At 45.9% G+C, this 23,644-nt stretch overlaps 1 protein-coding gene across 3 annotated transcripts in view; it reads right to left on the minus strand.

Annotated features, from left to right (window-relative positions):
• Nucleotides 1-23,644, minus strand: part of LOC124003143 (G1/S-specific cyclin-D2) — a 130,213-nt gene that overhangs the window by 5,965 nt on the left and 100,604 nt on the right. For 2 of the 3 annotated variants that reach the window (XM_046311225.1, XM_046311214.1), the window contains exons 3-5: nt 17,797-18,012; nt 14,229-14,388; nt 5,242-5,390 (exon numbers count right to left, since the gene is read on the minus strand). In XM_046311225.1, the coding sequence (XP_046167181.1) occupies nt 5,242-5,390; nt 14,229-14,388; nt 17,797-17,967 (480 nt within the window). In that variant the 5' untranslated portion in view covers nt 17,968-18,012. Of the gene's footprint in view, nt 1-5,241; nt 5,391-14,228; nt 14,389-17,796; nt 18,013-19,401; nt 19,810-23,644 lie in introns of those variants that run through there. The other variant, XM_046311218.1, reaches the window with a different exon arrangement.

The following is a 23,644-nucleotide window of genomic DNA, read 5'->3' on the forward strand; positions in this document are numbered from 1 at the left end:
ATTAAGTACCTTACTATATTAGTTTTCCATTAAAATTATCAAAAGGAAAAAGTAGCTTTTTAGCAAAAAACTATTTCTCAAACTAACATTTTGCTAGGACTGTCTGGCAGAGAGATTTAGAACTCTCTTGGTTATTGGTTTATTAACTAATATAGCGCTTGGAGATGTCCCCAGGCAAACCAAAACCCCACCCAAGCGAAACCTGCTGATTAAAAAGGTAATGTGTCGATTGTATTTTCAAACAGGAACTATATCAGAAAAAAACACACTGACCAAATGTTCTCACACTTTTACAGCGTTTAGTTTTATCAGCTGTTGTTCCGATATGATGGAAAACACAGGCAAAACTACATTTTGACTGCACTGGGCCTTTAAGCACATAGGGGTGGTTGTGGGAAATATGACTGAGAGAGCCCCATGGCCAGAAGCTTATGGAGAGGGGAACATTCCTTTGACATTTACAGGTAATTTAAACCTGATGGGCCACTGTTTGAACCTGGTTTATATGGCTTCTGGGCCTGGGCAAGTGTTGCCTGCTGCCTTGGTGAAATGAGAACAGAGGCCTATCACATGAGAATTGCTCCTCAGGAGTTGAACGCGGCTGAGTGACGAAAGGTCACCGTGTCAAAGGTCACAATGCCAAAATCTCCAGGAAGAGCCTTGAGCTAACAAACGCCACATCTATAATGCACTACTTAGGCTAGATTAACTGAGCATATTATTATGATTCTGTATTTGCGCCCAAATGAGGACAAGGCAAATGAATCAGATCAATGGGCTCAATTCATACCTAAATAACAGTTAAGACATTTCTTTGATTTTCTACCTGTAGTGACCCTGGATGGGGACAGATGTGAGAAGGCTGTGTGAGGGCTAGGGTTAGTGGGTTTAGGAGTGGGGCTGTAACATGTTGAGGGGGCCTCAGGCGTCTGGCCTGGAGGAAACCCGACCGTCACCCAGCATCCCCATAATCTGCTCCAGGGGTCCCCAACTTCCCACCAACATGTGCTCCATAGTTGTAAAAAAAGTTTAAAAAGCACAAAACATGTTTTGTGTTTTACCGCAAGAATGCAGGCCTTTACTTCTTAAAAGACATTCCCCTCTCTGCTGCTCTTTATAGCTGCAGATTGGACCTAATGCCAAGGCCCACAGGCTTCATTTGAGAACCTTTAATGGCTTCAATGTGTGACTACTGGAAACACCAATATTGTTTTCAGATAGGTTTTTAGGTATCTAGATACTAAGGAAGGCAGCGCTGGAAGTCCGACACCAACAGGCTCCTGAACAGCTTCTTCCCCAAGCCATAAGACTGCTAAATCACTAACAAAATGGCTAGTTGACCCTTGTATTTGATTTTTGCACTGTCTCTATGGCCCCACACACACACACACACACACACACACACACACACACACACACACACACACACACACACACACACACACACACACACACACACACACACACACACACACACACACACACACACACACACACACACACACACACACACACACACACACACACACACACACACACACACACTAACGCTATACACACGCTCATCCACTCGCAATCATCATATACGCTGCTGCTACTCTGTTTATCTTATACCTGATGCCTAGTCACCTTACCCTTATACAGTACAGTATCTACCCCTACCACTCCAGTATCCCTGCACATGGGGTAGCAGGTAGCCTAGTGGTTAGAGTGTTGGACTAGTAACAGAAAGGTTGCAAGATCAAATCCCTGAGCTGACAAGGTAAAAATCTGTCGTTCTGCCCCTGAACTGCCTGTTCCTAGGCAGTCATTGAAAATAAGAATGTGTTCTTAACTGACTTGCCTAGTTAAATAAAGGTAAAATATATATTTTTTAATTGTAAATATGGTCCTGGAACTGACTGACCCTGTATATAGCATTCTTTATTCTCATGTTCTTATTATTTTTATTCCTTGTGTGTTTTTGTTCTACCTTATGTTATTTTTAGTCCTACACTGATATTGTTGACGTTATTGTTGGGTTCAGAGCTAAAAAGGCGTTTCACTGTACTTGTGCACGTTAAAACTTGAAACTGAAACGGAACTCCACCCAAAGACAGCCACATCTATAAAGATGATTTTGACAGTCTAATCAAACAGCCATGTGAGGAGGAACCACGCTGCTCGGATTATCCATGGGCATCCACCGTGACGTCACAGCGCCCAAAGGAGGAAGTCGAGCAGACCGCCAAAACCAGAGGGAAAAATGTGTGAAACCGTGGAATTTTTGAACTACTGTACCACACTAGGCAGTGCTACTCTGTGCCGAGACCGAGGCTGAGACAGCATGCTGTGTGTTTAGGAGGCGTGTCATTCCCTACCCTGGAGGGTATGCCCAACCCATGACCCGATGTAGAACCCATGACCCATGACCCCATATTGAGCAATGTCATGTTTGAGCATCACAAGGTGCTATCCCATTCCCTTTGGCTATAGTTCTAAGAGTGACACCCACATTAATAGATACATCATTGTTCAATATACACAAATTCCAGATGAAATTAGAAATAACTGGCTAAGAGAAGATCGCAATGTGAGTCAGGAGGGCTGGATGATGAGCGGAGGGGTGCAGGAAGGGAAGAAAAGGGAGAGAGGGGGTCAGGGATAGAATGAAGGGGCTATGGAGGACAGGGGTGTGTGTGTGTGTGTGTTTCCTGTGTCCTGGTGAGCTACTCTGAGAGAAAAGATGAATGGGAGAGAGGGAGAGGGGCAGCTTGCCAAGAAAAGCAGACAAAAACGAGGAAACAGTATTCTAGCCCCTCCGTCTCCCCCTTCCTCTCTTCCTGTCTCAGCCTGCTGCGTGCTAGAACAGAGAAGGACCTTCTGCGTGTTGAGCTTCAATGGATGTTTCAGATTAATGGAGCTACAGTATGTCTTCTGTCAAAGCACTTTCTATCGTCCTACCTTTCACTGGCAATGCTTCCGGCTTCTTGGATGTTGAGAATCAAAACAGACGCACCAAATGGCAGACGGTAGCACCGTAGATGTCAGCAAAGCAAAAGCCCCAGCGACAGAGAATCCCTCAGGTCTTACAGGAAATCCCAACAAATCTAAAACCTCCTAAAAACACAGTTTTCATTCTTCCCCCGTGCCAGCCTCTTGCCCATCATGGCTTGGCGTGAAGTCTCACTAACTGGCTGCGGTGCCCGACTGGCTGCTCTCTGTGCCACACCAGGTGTATCTAAGGCTATACACAAATTCCTCTGGGCGACGGCAGGCGGCGGGAGACGGTGACTTGGCCCCCTCGCATGTCCCCTCTGAAAACCTCAGGCTCTGGACACCACAGATGACAGTGGGGTGCCAAGGGGCGGTGTAGGCATCGGCAGCCAGGCTTTACTTCATATTTTGCCTGGCCATCTCCGTCCCAGCTCCGTGCCATCTCCCCAACCGGCGCGCCAAACCAAATGTGTGTGCACTTTCCTACTCCGTTTCGTACCACACTGATGACTGCGTTCAAAATCGATCATTGAGGTGGCGGTAGCCATTAGGATCGGAGCATTAAGTGGCGGAGCTTAGAAAAGGTGTGAAATGACACAGCCAGTAATCACCAACTCCTGTTTTTCTGTTATAGCGAGACCATAGACAGAGCAGTGCTAAGTCATTGTCAAGCATCTTCTTTCCAAAAATGCTGTTCTGGCACACCAGTCTACTGTAGCAGCATTGTACTAAAGCTCCTCGGACTCGTGGCATACGTTGCATCACAAGGGGCGTCCCTGCTCTGGTGTTTTCTGAATCCATGGCCTGTCTGCATCCAGGAATGTGAGGAACTGATCATGGAGCCAGCAGTCAACTCCCTTGCCTCAGACCTAACACCCCTGGGTCCCAACACACACACAGAGGGCCTGTGCTGCTTAGGCCAGCTATTTGTTTTTCCTCGGCTACGGAGCAAGACTTCAGCAGAGATGCATTATTGGGCATGAGAGAGAGGGGGTAATCATCGCAAGTGAGGCGGGACACTGGCCATGCTTCCCTGGTGTCCCTTTTCACACTTCAACAGCTTTCTCCGCTCCTATCCTCCTCTCCCCACAGCGGGAAAGGCCTTGTGAGGCTCAGAGTCCGTCTCTTGCTCTGTCTGGCGTTAAGTTTAGCCAGAGAGGGCCAACCAGAACAGAGGCCCATGCAGCCTTGGCCTCCCACCCTCATGCCCCTAGGTCTCCTCTTCCCCAAGCCACAGCAGGGTGGACTGGCATTACAGGCCCCCATTCAGGACAGAGCAGGCAGCCCTCAGGTCACTCAGTCCGGCCTCCCAGGAGGAATGCCCACAACACACGATCCAGGAATGTTAGGATGCTACCGACAGACGAGGTTAGCGCCTGACATCAGGGAGTCTGTTTTAAATGACAGCACTGTTAACCACCCCCACCCGCATATCCGCCCTCCCTCACCAACCCCCATCCTGCAGACCCTTCCCCCACCCCCGCAGATAACCCAGCTAGCTCCGCCCGCTCCCCTTCTGACGAAAGCCAGGCACAGGAGCCAGCTGAGGCCCAGCCTGGATGTCTGTGTTTGGACTGAGCTGAGCGCCCCTCCACCACCACCCCGCCACAGTGCTGCTCTCCCCCCAGAACCACACATAGGGCGGCCTGGCTCTGCTTCCCCAGTTTGCGTGGATTAACAGCTCTTTTATATCAGGCGTGGGCTGCTGCCTGGGCTGTCAGAAACTAACCTGGATTGAAGGGGGAAACCACAGGATGTCATTTCACTACCTTTGCATAGCAACTCCATGCAGATGTGGCATGTGACCTTTTAGGATGAATTAGGTGAAACATGAGCTACGTTTCGATTGACAGACCCTGTCAACGGCTGTCTATCAATCGTAAATCAGTGGTTGAGGTATTTCTGTATGGGCTGGCGCAGCGGTCTAAGGCACTGCATCTCAGTGCAAGAGGCGTCATAACAGTTCCTGGTTCGAATCCAGGCTGTATCACATCCGGCCATGATTGGGAGCCCCATAGGGTGGTGCACATTTGGCCCAATAAAAAATAAATCATAATTTGCAGGAGATGCTGATTGGCTGAATGGATCAAAGACTTAGTTGTGGTTCAACTTTGACTCACATATTTCAAATGAACTTTACTGTAAGTGCAGGTACTCAGACGTACCCAACTGAATAATGCTTCTGAGAAAGAGTCTGTGAATAGAAAAATCATTTGAAAGAGCATTCTCCTAAATCAGATTTGGATAGAAAGACAGGTCACTCACCACTTCAGTGTTGGTGATTTTGGCCAGCAGGTCTGTGAGACTGTCCCCCCACTGTGACTGGTCACCCGAGTCCAACTGGAGGCCACAGATAGCTGCTCCCACACTGCCTGTGGCGATCATGGACGGGGGGTACATTGCGAAGTTGAAGTCTGTTGGAGGACAAAAAAAAACACGCTGATGAGTCATATGCAAATACACACGCATGAAAAAGTTGTACTTTAAGGCTAAATGGCTGTAATGGAGGAAGCATTTGTCCATCTGCTCAAAAACAGTTCTATAGAGGTAAAAACCGATTTCAAAAAGGTACCCAGCAGCTTTAAAACATGTCCATTTTAGAGGAACATATCCCCAGTTCAAACACCTTTACACTGGTTCACACTTCCAGAGATACACACCACACACACTACAGGTGAGCCATCAAATGCCACTACATTTAATGAGTGAGACGTGAATAGTTTTCTTCAAGGGACACAATAGGGGTACAGACAGTATGCTCCCCCTAGAGACAATCTGATTGGCTAATCTGGTGGTCATAAATAATCCACTTTAGCTCTGGCTCCCACTAATGACCAGGGCCCTGTGTAATGAGGGTTGTAAAAAAGAGCTGAAAGGCAAAACCCCAAACCCCCCTGCTCCTCCACCCTTCTGCCCCAATCACCTTCCCTGGTCTGGCACCTTTTCTTCCAGCTCCTGAGTAAACCGTGCGCTGGCTGAAAAAAAGCCCCATAGCGCTTCGAAAGGGTGGGATAAAGATCCACAGTCCCTCTGCCAATGCGCACTGCTGTAGGTCCTTTTTCCAACGTGTGGTCACAGGCGTGCGTCTCAAAGACCAATAACCTTGTTAGCTCCCCTCACTGTCATTCATAACGCAAATAAGACAGCTCCGTGAACGGGCCAGGAGACCAGGAAGGGAGAGAAAAAAAATCCTTCTACTCCTTTAAGCCTGTCACCCCCCCCCCCCCCCCCCCAAGTTTAAATTTCTTCCCTCCATCACTCCACTGTCTATCTCTCTTCTCCTGTATTTTTGTCCCTTCTTTCCAGAAACAAGCTGGTTGAGGTGACATACATGCCCAGCTCCTTGTTACTACAACAGGCAGTGACCTGTGTTATCGGAGCTCCTATGTATTTGCATATTGATTGAGTGCAGCCAGCGGCAGGCCTGAGGGAGGAAAGGCAGGAGAGAGTGTGGCTCCATTGTCTGAAATCATCACCTCATCTCACCCAATTGAGAGACCAGGCAACAGACCCTCTCCACTGATACCAATTCTATCCGATGGCTGTACAAAGAGTAGTGCGGAGGGGGGGGGGGGACAAGTGGGAGAGTAGGGGACAAGGAGGGAGGAGCGGGTGTGGGGGGGGGCAACGCTCTGCTGCACATTGCTCTCTAGTCCGTGTCCGGACCCTTTTGAGTTTTTGGTAGAAGAAAAATGTAGCCCTCCCACCTCCCCCCACAGCTATTGCACTGTAGCCGGACCACCTATGGGCTTGAGGAGTGGACAGGGCCATAGAGAAACAGCCGGCACATTTACATATTGCCATACTCCACAGCAGAAGCAAACTGTGTGTGTGGCTCTGAAGGGGAGTGCTTCCTTTTCTCTTTATTCTCTCTCCAAATCAAAGAGGTAGGTCCTATTGATAGCAGCCTTTTAAACGTGCGGAGCCAGGCGCTTTCTCATGTTGTGGCTCAGTGTTGACAAATAAATGAACTTATTATACACCCCTGGGTTAGCTGCTGGGCCACTGCCAGGGGCCGATTTATTAAAGACAACCTCCAGCCAACAGGAACGAGGGCAGAGAACCCAGAGCTTTACATCACGACATTAACAACAGAGCTTTCTATAGTGAAAAAAGGGACAAAGGCATAAATGGACCTATTGTAAGCCTATATGTGCGCACGCTCACGAACACATCAAATAAGCAAGGGGCCTAAGTGGAGCAGTGGGCAGCAAGCAGATTTTTGGCCCCCGGAGGACAAGACAGGTCTGTTGCAGAAAAAGGGGCATACGCGTGCAGCCGACGGAGCCTGTCACTCTGGGGCTGGTGGGTCAGTGGTGACTGCTGCGTGTAGTGGGGGAAAGAATGGCCGTATTTTTAGGCTAGCCTCATTGATATTCATGCAGAAGATAAACAGTGTATGTAGCCTGAGTGGGGACGCCTGCGACGGAAACCTCCCTGCGAGCAGCGGCTGGCTGGCCCGGCCTTCAGATCTCTCACCCCCGTTCAATGGCTCATTCTCCTCCCCCCCTCCACAGCATCCATCCCTAGGCCTCCTCTCCATTCCACTCTGCTCACCCAGCCTGCCTGCCATGCTCACCAGGGCCAACTCCTGGGTGGGTGAGATGCACTGTTTACACATTTAAACTTGAGTAACAGTCAAAAAGTTTTTTTTTTTTAATGTCTAGCGCAACAAATCAAAAGCCTGTGTCCTATACAGATGTGTATTATTATTTTCCTTACTAGGTACATTTTGAGGACCTGGGCTCTATGGATTCATTAAGGTCATAGACAAACATAATTTTGGGGCCTGGCATTATGCTATTTCTCATCACTAATGGAGAGGGCCAGGTAGCCAACACAACGTTCACAGACGTTTAGTTCGACTGCAAACTAGCATGGGTTAGAGAGATGAGGCACTACAGGCTTCACAACTGTGAACTTTGACTTGTATTGCAGTATGCTTACTGTAGCATGGAAAGAGAAAGTTCCTTTCCTATGAAATATTCATCTGCCACTCTTATCTTCGCAGGTTTCATAACGTTGCCTATTCCATAATAGCAGATCGACTCCAACTGAAAAAAAGAAACCCCGAAAGACGAAAGGAGTTTTGGGTCACCACAGCACAGCCCCAAAGGCACAGTGATTTGCCAGAAACAAAAACAGGAATCCTCCTTAACGGTTGGATCCTGTAACAACTTGCTTCAGTGTTGCACCACCGCGACCCAGAGACTTGAGCAACAGCACTCTGGCTTAGCGTGGGAGGACGCAGACCCCTCCGAACTGGAAGAATATGAATTGGCAGCTTTTGTTTGGAGCCCAGTTAGAATCCCTCATCCCTGGATTTCTGTTGTTGTGTTTTGTTTCTAGACAGGATTCAACCGATAAGATTGGATAAACAGCTGACCCGAGGCATCTTTACCCAGAAACCACAGCTGTGCTCAGGGAGACTTCTCATGTCATGAGAACAACATTCAGGTCAAACTCAAAACCCACCAGCCACTAACATTTACTTTACTTCCAAACCTCAGATGTTATTCCTCGTGGATAATGTCCGCCCCCTTAGAAAAAAAACTCCTAACATACACCTTAGCCAAGTACATCTAAACTCAGTTTTCACAATTCCTGACATTTAATCCTAGTACAAATCCCCCTCTTAGGTCAGTTAGGATCACCACTTTATTTTAAGAATGTGAAATGTCAGAAAAATAGTAGAGAGAATGATTTAATACAGCTTTTATTTCTTTCATCACATTCCCAGTGGGTCAGACGTTTACATACACTCAATTAGTATTTGGTAGCATTGCCTTTAAATTGTTTAACTTGGGTCAAAAGGTTTGGGTAGCCTTCCACAAGCTTCGCACAATAAGTTGGGTGAATTTTGGCCCATTTCTCCTGACAGAGCTGGTGTAACTGTGTCAGGTTTGTAGGCCCCCCTCGCTCGCACACGCTTTTTCAGTTCTGCCCACAAATTTTCTATAGGATTGAGGTTAGGGCTTTGTGATGGCCACTCCAATACCTTGACTTTGTTGTCCTTAAGCCATTTTGCCACAACTTTGGAAGTATGCTTGGGGTCATTGTACATTTGACCCATTTGGAACCAAGCTTTAACTTCCTGGCTGATGTCTTGAGATGTTGCTTCAATATATCCACATACTTTTACATCCTCATGATGCCATCTATTTTGTGAAGTGCACCAGTCCCTCCTGCAGCAAAGCACCCCCACAACATGATGCTGCCACCCCCGTGCTTCACGGTTATGATGGTGTTCTTCGGCTTGCAAGCCTCCCCCTTATTCCTCCAAACATAACGATGGTCATTATGGCCAAACAGTTAAATTTTTGTTTCATCAGACCAGAGGACATTTCTCCAAAAAGTACGATCTTTGTCCCCATGTGCAATTTCAAATTGTAGTCTGGCTTTTTTATGGCTGTTTTGGAGCAGTGGCTTCTTCCTTGCTGAGCGGCCTTTCAGGTTATGTTGATATAGAACTGGTTTTACTGTGGATATAAATACGTTTGTACCTGTTTCCTCCAGCATCATCACAAAGTCCTTTGCTGTTGTTCTGGGATTGATTTGCACTTTTCACACCAAAGTATGTTAAACTCTAGGAGACAGAACGTGTCTCCTTCCTGAGCGGTATGCGTGGTCTCATGGTGTTTATACTTGCGCACTATTACTTGTACAGATGAACGTGGTACCTTCAGGTGTTTGGAAATTGCTCCCAAGGATGAACTAGACTTCTGGAGGCCTACAGTTTTTTTCCTGATGTCTTGGCTGATTTCTTTTGATTTTCCCATGATGTCATGCAAGGAGGCACTGAGTTTGAAGGTAGGTCTTGAAATACATCCACAGGTACACCTCCAAATGACTCAAAGTATGTCAATTAGCCTATCAGAAGCTTCTAAAGCCATGGCATTTTCTGGAATTTTCCAAGCTGTTTAAAGGCACAGTAAAATTAGTGTATGTAAACTTCTGACCCACTGGAATTGTGATACAGTGAATTATAAGTGAAATAATATGTCTGTAAACAATTATTGGAAAAATTACTTGTGTCATGCACAAAGTAGATGTCTTAACCGACTTGCCAAAACTATAGTTTGTTAACAAGAAATTTGTGGAGTGGTTGAAAAAAAGTTTTAATGACTCCAACCTAAGTGTATGTAAACTTCTGACTCCAACTGTACAAGTACAACTTCCGACTACACCCGACACAGCCAGAAGAGGACTGGCCACCCCTCATAGCCTGGTTCCTCTCTACCCGACACAGCCAGAAGAGGACTGGCCACCCCTCATAGCCTGGTTCCTCTCTGCCCGACACAGCCAGAAGAGGACTGGCCACCCCTCATAGCCTGGTTCCTCTCTGCCCGACACAGCCAGAAGAAGATTGGCCACCCCTCATAGCCTGGTTCCTCTCTACCCGACACAGCCAGAAGAGGACTGGCCACCCCTCATAGCCTGGTTCCTCTCTACCCGACACAGCCAGAAGAGGACTGGCCACCCCTCATAGCCTGGTTCCTCTCTACCCGACACAGCCAGAAGAGGACTGGCCACCCCTCATAGCCTGGTTCCTCTCTACCCGACACAGCCAGAAGAGGACTGGCCACCCCTCATAGCCTGGTTCCTCTCTACCCGACACAGCCAGAAGAGGACTGGCCACCCCTCATAGCCTGGTTCCTCTCTACCCGACACAGCCAGAAGAGGACTGGCCACCCCTCATAGCCTGGTTCCTCTCTAGGTTTCTTCCTAGGTTTTGGCCTTTTTTGGGAGTTTTTCCTAGCCACCGTGCTTCTACACCTGCATTGCTTGCTGTTTGGGGTTTTAGGCCATGTTTCTGTACAGCACTTTGAGATATCAGCTGATGTACGAAGGGCCATATAAATTCATTTGATTTGATGTAGGTAGAGGCTCAAATCAGAGACTTGCTAGGAAAAGTGCAACGCCTACAAATGAATTCCTTGGCCTTATGGTGGATGTATGGGCGAACTGCTCCCAGTCTTTCAGATGAGGTGTTGATTTCCACAGTAAAGTGAGGCTCGCTCAGGACATACCATTCTATGGCACACGGTGTATCACATTCCTGTGTGCATACTGTGAAAAAGCTTCCTCCATTCCTCCATTGATGCTGAAGACATCAATGGAGTTGGAGGAGACGGAGACGGAGAGAGGATCGTTGGATGGAGGAGAAGGAGGAGGGCAATTTATTGGATGCTCTGACTAATCAAATCGGAAGCTTTTTCAGTTAACAAACACTGGTAATAAAGATGAAGGACCTCTGCCATGCAGTCCAGTAGAGTCTGAATCGTATCTCACTAGAGAAGCTATGGGACTCTCCAACTCTCCATCCAACAGGCATTCGGGAAGAAAATGAGAGGGCATATTTGAGATACCTAACGACTGACTCTCCCTACCTACAGCAGGAAACCTATTTACACGGTATTCTACACTCTAATCAAGTGCTTGGGGAGCCCAAGAGTTTCCAAACAGGCTAACGGACAACCTTATGGGGTCCAACAGATCCATTGTGTTACTCCATCTTGCCTATTAACCCGGGTGGACTTCAGGGGTTCGTGACACACTAGTTTAGGTCACTGTCACACTAACTGCTGTCGAAGTCACATCTCCTTGCATGTTGCAGCAGGTCTCTTCGATCATGTTTGACCACACGGCGCGGTATCTCTCAGGATGACTCAAGTAGAGTAGGACAGATCTGATTATCATCAGACATGTTCAGGCCTATCTGTTTCGTTCCCCAACCCCGTCTTTAAGTCTATTGAAAGAGAATGGGACAAGAGACCAGGGGGAGGGGGGGGGGGGGACAAGCAGTGCTTGGTGTCTCTGTGGAAGAAGGAGGCCATAATCTCCCTTAATGAGCTTGTTTCTCCACCATTATCCTGTAGGCTGCCCTGGGGAGAAGCTGGTGTTTCCTATGGAGTGCCCCCGCTGTGCTGACCCTTACATGCTTCTGCATATGAAATGTAGGGCCGGATCTTTGTCTCCTTTCTCCTGGGCTCTAGCAGAGCCCTAGACTATTTGCATAGTGCTGAATGGAACCTCCCGCGTTATTAATTAATACTGAAACGGCCTGCGCCGCCTGGCCCGCCGTCGCCATCTGACCAGATCCCCACCGAGTGTCTCGAACGGAACTTTTCCATCAAAAGAGAGGAACCATTAAAACGAGAGGCGTTTTTGTCTCCCCACCTCTCCTCTCTTTTTCTCTCACTCCCTTGAAAACAGAAGGCTTGGTTTATGCAAGTTTCCCAAGAAGAGGGGGTGGAGGTGGGGGTGAGTTCAATCTCTTCTATGCATGAAATACTGAGGCCCCAGGTGATCCTTTGTCAACTCTCTTGCAAATAGCAAAGCCTTAGAAACCGCCTCTTCCAGCGTCACCTTCTCAGCATGTTTGTAGGGGGATTCTCTGGGAGGATTCTCACCAGATAGTCGAGTTGATTTATGGCTGGGAACGTTGCACAAAATGGGTTTTGAATTCCCAGAGATCTTCGGATGCAACAAATTGTTCAACTCACTCTTTGCCTGGATACAGATCTGAGTTCTGAGGAGAGTATTCAGACAAAATGGCTTGCTGCTAATCCCAGTTATCTGCGGCAAGGCTCCCTTCTACAGGACGTCGGGAAGACATCTTCCTCCACGAGACTCGTATGTGTATATCCACTGCCTCATTGAAGCAATTAAGGACAAAGTGCACTGGGAGCCTTGCACAATGTTGCTTTGGGAATAGGTCCGATCACTGACACAGTCGTTCCTCACAGTAATCTCTCCATTGGCACAGAAGAGAAAGAAGGAGAAAATGAGAAAGAGAGAGAGGTAGGATGAGAGAGAGAGAGAGAGAGAGAGAGAGAGAGAGAGAGAGAGAGAGAGAGAGAGGGAGAGAAAGAGAGCGAGAGAAAGTGTGAGAGAGAAATGGAGAACGAGAGAGAGGCAGGAAAAGAGAGTGAAAGAGAGAGTGAGAGAGTAGAGTGAGAGAGAGTAGAGTGAGAGATGGAAAATTCCATGTCTTCAATGGGACTCTGGCCAGTTCCCATGGAGACCATCAATGTGCTCTCCGTCTTTCACAACATACACTATCAATTGCACAATCAGAAAAGGGATTCCACATCAAAAGTGGCAATGTTTAGAGACCTGTCACCCTAGCTCCCTTCCATCCATCCATACACACACTCCTCTACAACCACATGGATCTAACCCATAAAGGAGTGTAGGGAGCATTCCTGTGGGGCCAAAGGTGGAACACTGGGGTGGAGTCCGGGGGGGGGGGCTGGGAGGGAGAGGGAAGCCTTGCTGCAGCTCTGGATCCCATTACCCCCCATACTGCTGGGGTGTGTGCTGGGAGAACCTGCCCCACAAACACTCCCTGAACATGGGAAAGTCATCATGCCCCCAAGCAGTAGGGAGGCGTGAGAAGATGGGGAGACGAAGAGAGCGATGACGACATGACGTGCACTGCAGGAACAATATACTCCTCCTCTTACTCTTTTTTTTTTTTTGCTCTCGCCCCCCTCCTCCTCTCCAGTTCTTCAGATCATATCTCCTGTCACTCCCACGGCTCGATATTTGATCTTAAAGAAACAATCCAACCTGGAGAGCAGAGGAGACAATGTCCAGGCCCCACCCCCGTCAGATCGTCCCTTGGTCGCGGAGCACACGGGAACACGTAAATGTCCCTTAAACCAGGCCCCTGCCCTTTGAAGTGTCCCTCCATGCTCTATTAGCCACTGATATGCCCTCGAGAACATGACCGTACCAGACGCCACAGCCGGGAGAGAGAAACATGACGGACGCGGACATGAGACTCTCACAGGTACACGTCCTCCATGACACATGCTTTTCTAGGCCGCACACATTTACACAAGGAGGTAATAGATCTCACTTAAGTTACAAGGCGTGACGACACTGCATGACGGGGCCCACAAAGCAACCTGAATGGGGCTCCTCCAGTCATTGTTGATTAGAATGGGATTTCGATTTTGCGTCGAGAGAGGGGGAGACGAGGATATTTTGCAACAGCTGCAACTATGTTGACGCAAGACATCAGCACCTAATTGACTTGGCAGCACATCCATTATCACTCTGACTTGCAAAACGTGGCTCGGGAGCCCAAAAAATAAACGCAAGACAAAAGTGATATCAGATGGCAACCCACATCCCCATTGGCTCATCTGTTGAGAACGTAAATGTTTCGATTCAAATGCTATCATTGTCCCCCAGAGAGACTTTAGTAAAAATACAGAATGCAACATTGTTTCCTGTCGTACCTGTAGCACAGAGGGCAATGAAGGTCTGCACGTGTTTGCGTATCAGCACTAACTTCTCCTCGGGCAATGGCAGCTTCCTCACAATGTGCTCTATGAAGTCATTTGGAGTGACAGCCGCCAGGTTCCACTTCAACTTCCCCAGCACCACCAGCTCCCACTCCTAAAACAGAAAGTGAGAGAGAGGAGAGACTGTGTTAGGATGAGAGAGGCTATTAGGCTAAACATTCTGTATATACATGGCACCACCCTGGCTGACACCGAGCCAGGCCCGAGGAGGCTGTACTGTATGTGGCAGGCTGTCTCTTTGCCTGTGTGAGCCCCTAGCCTTGCCCCTAGCCTTGCCCCTAGCCTTGCCCTAGCCTTGCCCTAGCCTTGCCCTAGCCTTGCCCTAGCCTTGCCCTACGCTGGCCTACCCAGCATAGAAGGTGGAGTGGTTGAGAAGGGAAAGATCTATATTACTATATTATATTCCTCTCCCTGGCTAGGAAAAAGAGCAAAGCAGGCTGGCTAAGGCAACAGCAGCTCTGACACCCGAACGCAGGTGACCTCACAACATTCGTCTAGTAGTTTGGCATCTGGGACTTTCCTCAGGAGAGACCTGTGAGGTCTGGGGATTGGATGGGGGTGGAGGGGGACTGAGATTAGCTCTTACTAACATGCTCAAGCCAACAGAGGCAATGAATGGGTTCCTAGCTATATGGCTGACCTTTTGGTCAACTGTCTATGCAGAATGAATGACACAGTATCAATTTTACATGTACAAATGCATGAGAAAAAATGCACAGCAAATAGGTTAGCACAGGATAGCATGGTTTTACCTTCGTCATTAGCTGCTGGGAGCCATTCCATTTTCCACAGTTATGGCCTGCTTTGCTACTTTGGGCACCTAACAATTAATTCCACCCCATCTATATGAACATTGATACTGGCTCTGTATTCAACAATGCTAAACAAACGCCAAACAGAGCTAATTTACAACGATTTATAGCTCACCAGGAACACAGACAAAACAACTCTATACCTAATGTTGGACATTAACAGCATAAAAGTACATGCTTCAAATAAAACAAATGCAACACTATAAGTGACAGATTCACCAGACCTAATTAACTTTAACTTTCAACTGTGAGCTGTAGCCTCAACTGCCCTTTCCCGATGTCTATCAGTAATAGCCAATGACATTTAGGCCAAGCTTAATTCACATGGGGGGCTTTCTTAGAGAAGAAAGGGTGAGTAACGGAAGGAGCTGGTGACTAATTTGGGGGGAATTGTGTGGTTCGGACTGTCCTTGTGACTAGTAGCTAGTGATTTTCCCCTTCAGAGAGCCACATGGTTCTTAGTCATGAGATGACGCCGGTCCAATGTGGCAGCCATTAACTGCTCTCAGAGCTCCATGCGACGGTAACTCTGGACCGATGACTAAATTCGATTCCCAATCTCAGGTGAACTGTATCTCTCCTCTCTTCTGAAAGGGGACCACACACTGGATGGCGCAAGCGGCCCTTAACATCCAGATGATACTTCCCTATGATATCCCCACTTCAGTTTCACAGGGTGTTGCATTTCCCTATCAACTTACATAGAATGGTTGCAAACTGCTAAGGTTCAGTGTGTCACTTCTTAACAATACCACAGATACCGCTGTCAAAGAGGCCATTGACAAATTTGATTCTGCGGTTAGAATTCAAGGACTCAATTAGGAATTGTATAGATAGATGGCCCTGACTACGACCTAACTCTTGCGGAGTGTCTCCCTCTCTCTCTCCCAGGCAGAGAGAGACAGACAGAGAGAGAAAGAGAGAGACAGACAGACAGAGAAAGAGAGAGAGAAAGAGAGACACAGAGACACAGAGACACAGAGACAGAGAGAGAGAGAGAGAGAGAGAGAGAGAGAGAGAGAGAGAGAGAGAGAGAGAGAGAGAGAGAGAGAGAGAGAGAGAGAGAGAGAGAGAGAGAGAGAGAGAGAGAGAGAGAGAGAGCTTTGCAACACACCCTCCATGCAGTGCTTCCGGGTCACACCTTCTGGGTGACATTGTGGTTTCTTTTACAAGAAATTGTTACCAAAGATGGGGCCAAAAAACTATCACATGGGCTGAGCAGCTGATCTCCTGTTTCCTGTGCCTATTTGTGAGCCAAAAGACTGCCTTATAGAGAAGCTGGCTGTGAACACACCCAGGCAGCCCACATGAAACCATCTCAAGGACAGGGTTCACCACTTCTCCTCTCACCCAGGCCTAAACAACATGAGTACGGGTGGATACAGCCCAGCCCAGCCCGGTTCCCAGCTAAAGGGAGTTCTTCACCTGATGTTAATCCTGCTTCTGTCAGCATGTAATATAATGACAAACAATGATAGATAGTTGCTGAGGTTGTCTCGCCTAGCCAATAAACTGGTCCAGGGCCTGTCATCACAGGGAATGGCTGGCATCTCCAGCCCATACCTACTTAGTAACAAAGAGTTGGGATCAGCAGCAGCCCATCTTAATTAACACTGCCGCTGGCTGCAGGAATCAACTGAGGAGCCAGGCCAGGCCCAGGCAGGCCCTGAGCTCTCAGCCTCCACGGCTGAATCATATGTGACTTATTTCACATCACGAGTGGGATTCACTGTTGTTTATTAAATGATGTTTATAAAACGTTGCAGAGGAAATACTTTTCTGATGTGAAAAACAGACTATTTAAATGTTCACCTCCACCGCTTGGGGGTGAACTATCTAACAACTGGTATGTCTGGTCCACCATGACCCTATGACCTTGCCAAGGGCTCTAACTTTGGGGTACCAAGGACTGCAGAAATAACCATAACCAAGACAAGCAGGATGTGATCACACCAGGTCAAGTGAAACCTTGCAGTGAGCAGCCAAGTCATCCAACTAACAAATCTCATGCCGAATTGTAACGTCAAAAGTATTGTATGCAGGTAATAAACATCTTTATTCTGCCACATTGGAAAAGGTGCTTTTTGAAGCAGGATCTACAAAAAAACAGTAACAGTGTCCATTCTGTGACAAACCTTGAGTGAAGCAAACTTTTGAGGTTAACGACAAAACTGTGTTTGCCAGGACCATCAAAATGTGAGACTTCCTCTCTGTAGACTACAGCCTCTGAAGATCACTCGTTCGATCCAAAACTTGGCTTCAATTCAACACTGACCTCGACCTACTGCAAATACTTGCCACTAGATGGCGATGGAGACCACTGTACAAAAACCTACTGTACAGTCCAATATTACAGAGCTCTTGGGGGACAAACAATCTGGGTCCTACAGTGATGGGGTCAAAAATGGTCATATAAACAATTGATTTACATGGAATCTAGGTTTGCTGATAAATCTAGGATTGCTGATGATCTCCATGAATCTCCATGCATGTAAATAGGGCCAACATAGTTTTTTACAAGAAAATAATATAAATAAATATAAAGAAATATAGGTGGCTTTTGAGATATGGCTCATAGCATAAGCATTGATTACATTAACAATTAGCTATGAGTTTCATAGAAATGTTAACAAATGTCATAATAACAATCTGAAATTGAATCATTTTGTTGGCAGAAACCAACTGCTTACCAGCAACTCCTGTGGTCTGATGGAGTTATCTGTGTAGATGCAGAGTTTCTCTGCAGTTAATGGACGAGTTTCTTTCAGTTTGGATGCAAGGAACATGCAAACTGCTCCAAGAAGTTGCAGATTACACTTTCTGGTTGGAACCACGGCTAAAAATCTGTCCAAGTAGTTCATTGCCAAGGGAAAAACCTCTTCCTCACACTTCTGTTCTTCACAAACCTAGAGAGAGAGGCGACAATGTGACAATGTGCAGCATTTGGCATCATCAAATTCCAGTTATTTCAATTAAAATTTCAATTGTTCAATTAATGTGAAAAATACAAATCATAACGAAATGATGGAAATAATGTAATAGCCAGATATGCATATCCATTCTTTGAAACGCTTTGGGACTTGGCCAAGAACTGAGCCCAGCCCAGAGTTGTTTGTTGCGACATCATCAATACATTCTAAATGGATTATTTTCTATGTTTGAAAAAGGTCTCCGGCACAGGCTGTCAATGCACTCGACTTCCTTCAGTTCATTCAGTAAGAAATGAATACAAGTCACAATCACCCCAGCCAAAAAACACCCAGGCACCACAGTAGCCTATACGGAAACTCTTTTTTTTCCTTCGTCATATTTTCATAAAATATTTAAAAATATTAATAAATTGTCTACATCTATCGTTTTCACATCATAATGAACACCAATGTCTTTCACATCAGACCCGACAATTGATAAACATGACATTTGAAGTTCAACGCGAAATAATTGTCAAATTGAAAACGAAGTAGCATGCGGTTGCTCTCGAGTGCGTCACCGCCAGTTCGAAATATTTTTTCCTAAATTAATATAAAATCTTTAATGAATCCTAGTTAAATAACTCTTACATGAAAATAAAGCTCAGACGGTCGGGTTTCTTTTCAGACAATTCCCAACTGATTATGTCAAACAAAGTGTAAAAAATCTAACTTAATTCCTGGGTGACGGACTTCAATGCGGAGACCAGAGGAACAAATAGGCCCGCGCCCCTTCCGCGATCCGATATTTAAAAAATAAATAGAAAATGTTTGCTACATATTTCGGCATATTTTCAATTATGACTATGTAGTTTAGACACTGCTCTTTCACTCCGGACACGTTTCAACTGCTGTTATGGCGTTTATGACACTGTAAAATCGTCAGAAAAACTGCAACAGTTCCAATAGAAACCAATATGGCGTTAGAATATAGGCTAGAATAGGGCAAGGATTAACTGCATACGTGTGCATGGAAATATTTTGGCAATCTAAAACATAACAAAATAATCCATGGCACATTTCATAGATCAGACATATGCAAAGAATAACTTTATCTGGTGATATACACCACTGTAACCACATGCCTATATATCTCTATCAAAATCGTCAGTGACTTGGTTCAAATACGCTACAGATAATAAAATCATATAAATACGAGTAGTTGATTAAATGCTATCACGATTGTCTATTTGGCAATGTGATATGCAACCCTCTTTCTCACACCATGCAAACCTGACAAAATGACAGTGAAAAGTCCGATGTTAGTGTTTTGAGATGAGTCGTAGGCACGGAAATAGCCTAGGGTTGAAGTGTTTCGGTACAAACCTCCAGCATCCAAGTCGCAACCATCCTCCTCATAAATGGCTGAATATCTTTCTGAACGCACTTGAAATAAGAACATTGTGGAAGAAAACGTTCTTCAATGGTCAACAGGCTTTGTAATACCCTGTCATCACACAGAAGATTCGGATCAAGACTAGCTCTGACGATGGTGTCCACTTCGAGGCAAAGCAGCTCCATGGTCGTTTCAATTTTGAAAAAGTTGGGTTATTCTTGTGAAAATACTATAGCAATATTACTAGATGCAAATAAACTGGAAAGAAAGTATTTTGGAGGCATAAAGTGAGACTGCAGGGCTCCCAAGAGTTGTCCTGCCTCTCCTTGCGAACTTTTTCCTCTCCCCCACAGTTCACTTCTACTTTCTTCTGGCTGGATACGTTTGAAGCCTGCCTTTACTGACCATGACGCAAGCCGCAAATCTCATTATGTAGAGCAGTTGCCCAGACGCAACATGCTCTCATCAAACATTTGTTACTCTTTTCTCTAGGCTACACTTTTACTTTACAACTATATACTTTATATTTATTTATTTTATCATGATAAAAATCTATATGACCACAAACAAAACCCCACCCCCACCCATGTGTCAAATGTACAAATAGAGACAATTCACTTGGATAAAAGTCTATATTTATATCAATTGATTCATTATACGATTTTCATGTATGCATAAATAAATCCAGCAAGTGCTTGAGTTAAAACTCGTCAGGGGAACAGTTTCTCTGCATTCATAGGGGATGTTGCATGTAGGCTATGCATGTAATATATGCCATTTAGCAGACGCTTTTATCCATGTAGGCTATGCATGTAGGCTATGCATGTAGGAATAGTAATAGTTCCAATTGTACAACTTTATAAACATGCATTAGGATAATCTTATTTCTCTATTTCAGTTTATTAAAAGCAAAACTACTCCTTGTTCATTTGCTTTCTCTTTTATCTGATGAACTTAATGAACTTATAGTCGCCCCCTCCCTCCCTCCCTCCCTCCCTCCCTCCCTCCCTCCCTCCCTCCCTCCCTCCCTCCCTCCCTCCCTCCCTCCCTCCCTCCCTCCCTCCCTCCCCCTCCCTCCCTCCCTCCCTCCCTCTCCTCTCCTCCCTCTCCTCCCTCCCTCCCTCCCTCCCTCTCCCTCTCCCTCTCCCCTCCCCCCCCCCCCCCTCCCTCCCCCCTCCCTCCCTCCCTCCCTCCCTCCCTCGCAGACGTACACACGCCCGCGCAGACTCGCCGACAAACACACGACCGCGCGTGCGCACGCACACGCACACACACACACACACACACACACACACACACACACACACACACACACACACACACACACACACACACACACACACACACACACACACACACACACACACACACACACACACACACACACACACACACACACAGGTATACCATATACAGTATCTTTTATATAGCAGCAGAAGCCGTACGCATGTGGTTGAATGAGATAGCGTTCTAGGAAATGTATTGCAGTATAGAAAAGTTGTTGCAACAAACTTATTTTATAGATAACACCACGATGACAGCCTATGCTCTGTATTGGACAACAGTATGTATTAATATATACATATAATACCTATTTTTGAGGTTGATGATCATAACACTCATATGCAGAAAGTGATACATATAGGACCCATGTCAGAATGAATTATAGGCAACCATAATCTTGCCGTGATAGAGATCAGTTAAATAGGTCTATGTAATCTTGGAGGAGCAATAAACAGATCTGATATAGTTTGTCAAAAAAAAAAGCTTAAGCTTGTCTCTAATAATAAACTACCCCCAAAGATGAGTCAACTAGACTATCCTCCATTGATTGTGTTTCAAATGCAGAGGGGGCAGTCTCCCGGTGCGATCAAAGTTGTTCAATTCCATTCGAGTGGGTCTCTCTATCGGTCTGAATGGCAACACTTTTGTTCTTCTACTTGTAAGAGAACTAGGAAATGATTCTTTAGAGCATTTTTTGTCTCGAGATTGTTTCCTCCCCTTGTCACAATTTGCATATAGCCAATAGGTATTCTGCGTGCGACCGAGGCTTGCTGATTGTTACTGGGCAGACTTTTATTGCATAGGCTACCTTCGGAGCACCAGGGCTGTCCAACTCCTGCAATGACCATTTATCAATTCACACGATTAGCGGATGTTATTGTACCCCTGGGATAGAGTGACATCGTAAAACGATATCCATCTATCAAGCAACAAAAACATTGGAAAGCAACACATTCCATGTGGATGAAACCTCCACCTCACACACGTTTTAAAGTTGAAACTAAAAAACTATTTGACTTGGAAAAGTATAAAGCAGTTCTATAAGCTACTACAATATTGATCAAAATTGCTATAACTTGTTTACGACGCAAAAATGAGACATATAGCATCGGCTGCAAGTAGGCAAATGTTTCTTAATTAGTTCCATGATAAAATGTTACGTCACAGCAAAGGAGACCAGCTATACCAAACCACACACACCGAGAGAGGACAGGAGGGATATCTCGAGAGCCAGCTCCTGAAGAATATACACACCAGTAAAGGGACATTCTTCATGCAACGATGGCCTGACGCAAATTCTTTAAACGTGCTCTTATCTCATTAAGTCCCCAAAACAAGGGCAAGAGCAAAATAAGAAAGGTTCATTGTCATCTCCCGACGTCTTGTGGGCGAGGGGTGATGAGTCTGAAGGGGCAAGGTGAATACCATATACCCTCCTTTAGGGAGATGAATCGATGCTGCAGACAGATGCACCTGCTTCAAACTTGTTCATGCTACGTGGGGATGGTTACAAGTTTACAACCGGTTACAAAGTTGCATTAGTCTGGACCTTGTGTCATTTGAATGATCTTACAATATTTGCAGTTGCCACAAAAAGCTTGGGAACAGACATGATCAAGATAAGGACATAACGCAACGAACAACCCGTAACTGTATTATTGGTTGTCATGCAACAAATCTTCACAACACCCAACTGTTCCTTAATTGGTTCCATGATAACCTTTTATGTTGTTGTGACCAACAACAATAAGAAAAACTAGCCTACATGAATGAGGCACTGAGTGATTAAAATCTTCCCTTTCTTTTGGAATGTTTTGAACTACAAAAATGACAACGTTTGAGTAGGCATCAAAGACAATACGGGACGTTTTTCAATTAATATTTTTTTAGGCGTTTAGCCTACCAGCCAACACATCCAGCAAGTTGCTCGTTGTGTGGAAGCAGTGTGTAGGGGGTTCCCCCTGCTCCTCCAGTCCCTGACGCATCTCAACGAGTCACTCTGGTAAATTAATCTCCCCTCAGAGAAACAGAATAAGCAATCAAAATTCTACATCGTGCAAACCCATCTCCCCTCAGAGAAACAGAATAAGCAATCAAAATTCTACATCGTGCAAACCCATCCGCGCCATAATGACTGATCGTGAAGGTTCACATGGGATGCATAAAACTATGCAGAAGTAGAGTCAAATTGAGCCAACATGTCCACAATCATGTCCGATGGAAGTTTCCACCTCACCAGACCGGACAGATACTCTTTGATGGCCACGCGTCTCAACCAAATCCTCCGATGGCAAAGTGCATTTGATTTGTTATAATGCCCAATAAAATGCTAATTTAAATTTATTTCTCATATTTCCGCCTTTCATAACGGTGATTTATTCGAGGCGTCTCATGTTCTGAATGCCTGAATCTCATGACTTGCTCATGCACCTGTCACTGGCATCAGAAATTACTTTTTAATATCAATTACTTGGACAGCAGATGTCTAACAAAAGGTACAAATACAGACAGCAAATTGAGCCCATTTCCTATATTCCAACAAAGACAAAAGTTTTGCCGCAGCTTTATCGAGTTTGGAAGAAGTATGAAAGAACCATGCTGTATTTTCGCGGAGTAATGACGTCATCACAGGCGCTGATCGTCAAACGCAGAATTGGGCCGAGGCGCACGTTATTTCCCGGATGCATGCAGTTAACATATCCAAATGGGGGACACACGCACACACAAGGCAATGCAACGTTTAAAAAAAAAACTTTATTCGGAATTAAAAAGGTTTACAAAATATCTCACCTCATAGTGTGACTGCAATAGTTTGTCTCACTCAACGTTCACTCACTCAAAGGGGCATGATACAGCCCTACATAAGGTTTTGAAATAATGGGAAGATAATGCTAACATTTGGGCTAGGCTAGGCTGCATACCGAAAGCACAAGTAGGTTGCTGACCAAA

The sequence above is a fragment of the Oncorhynchus gorbuscha genome, linkage group LG02, assembly GCF_021184085.1.
Source record: "Oncorhynchus gorbuscha isolate QuinsamMale2020 ecotype Even-year linkage group LG02, OgorEven_v1.0, whole genome shotgun sequence".
Lineage (NCBI taxonomy): Eukaryota > Metazoa > Chordata > Actinopteri > Salmoniformes > Salmonidae > Oncorhynchus > Oncorhynchus gorbuscha.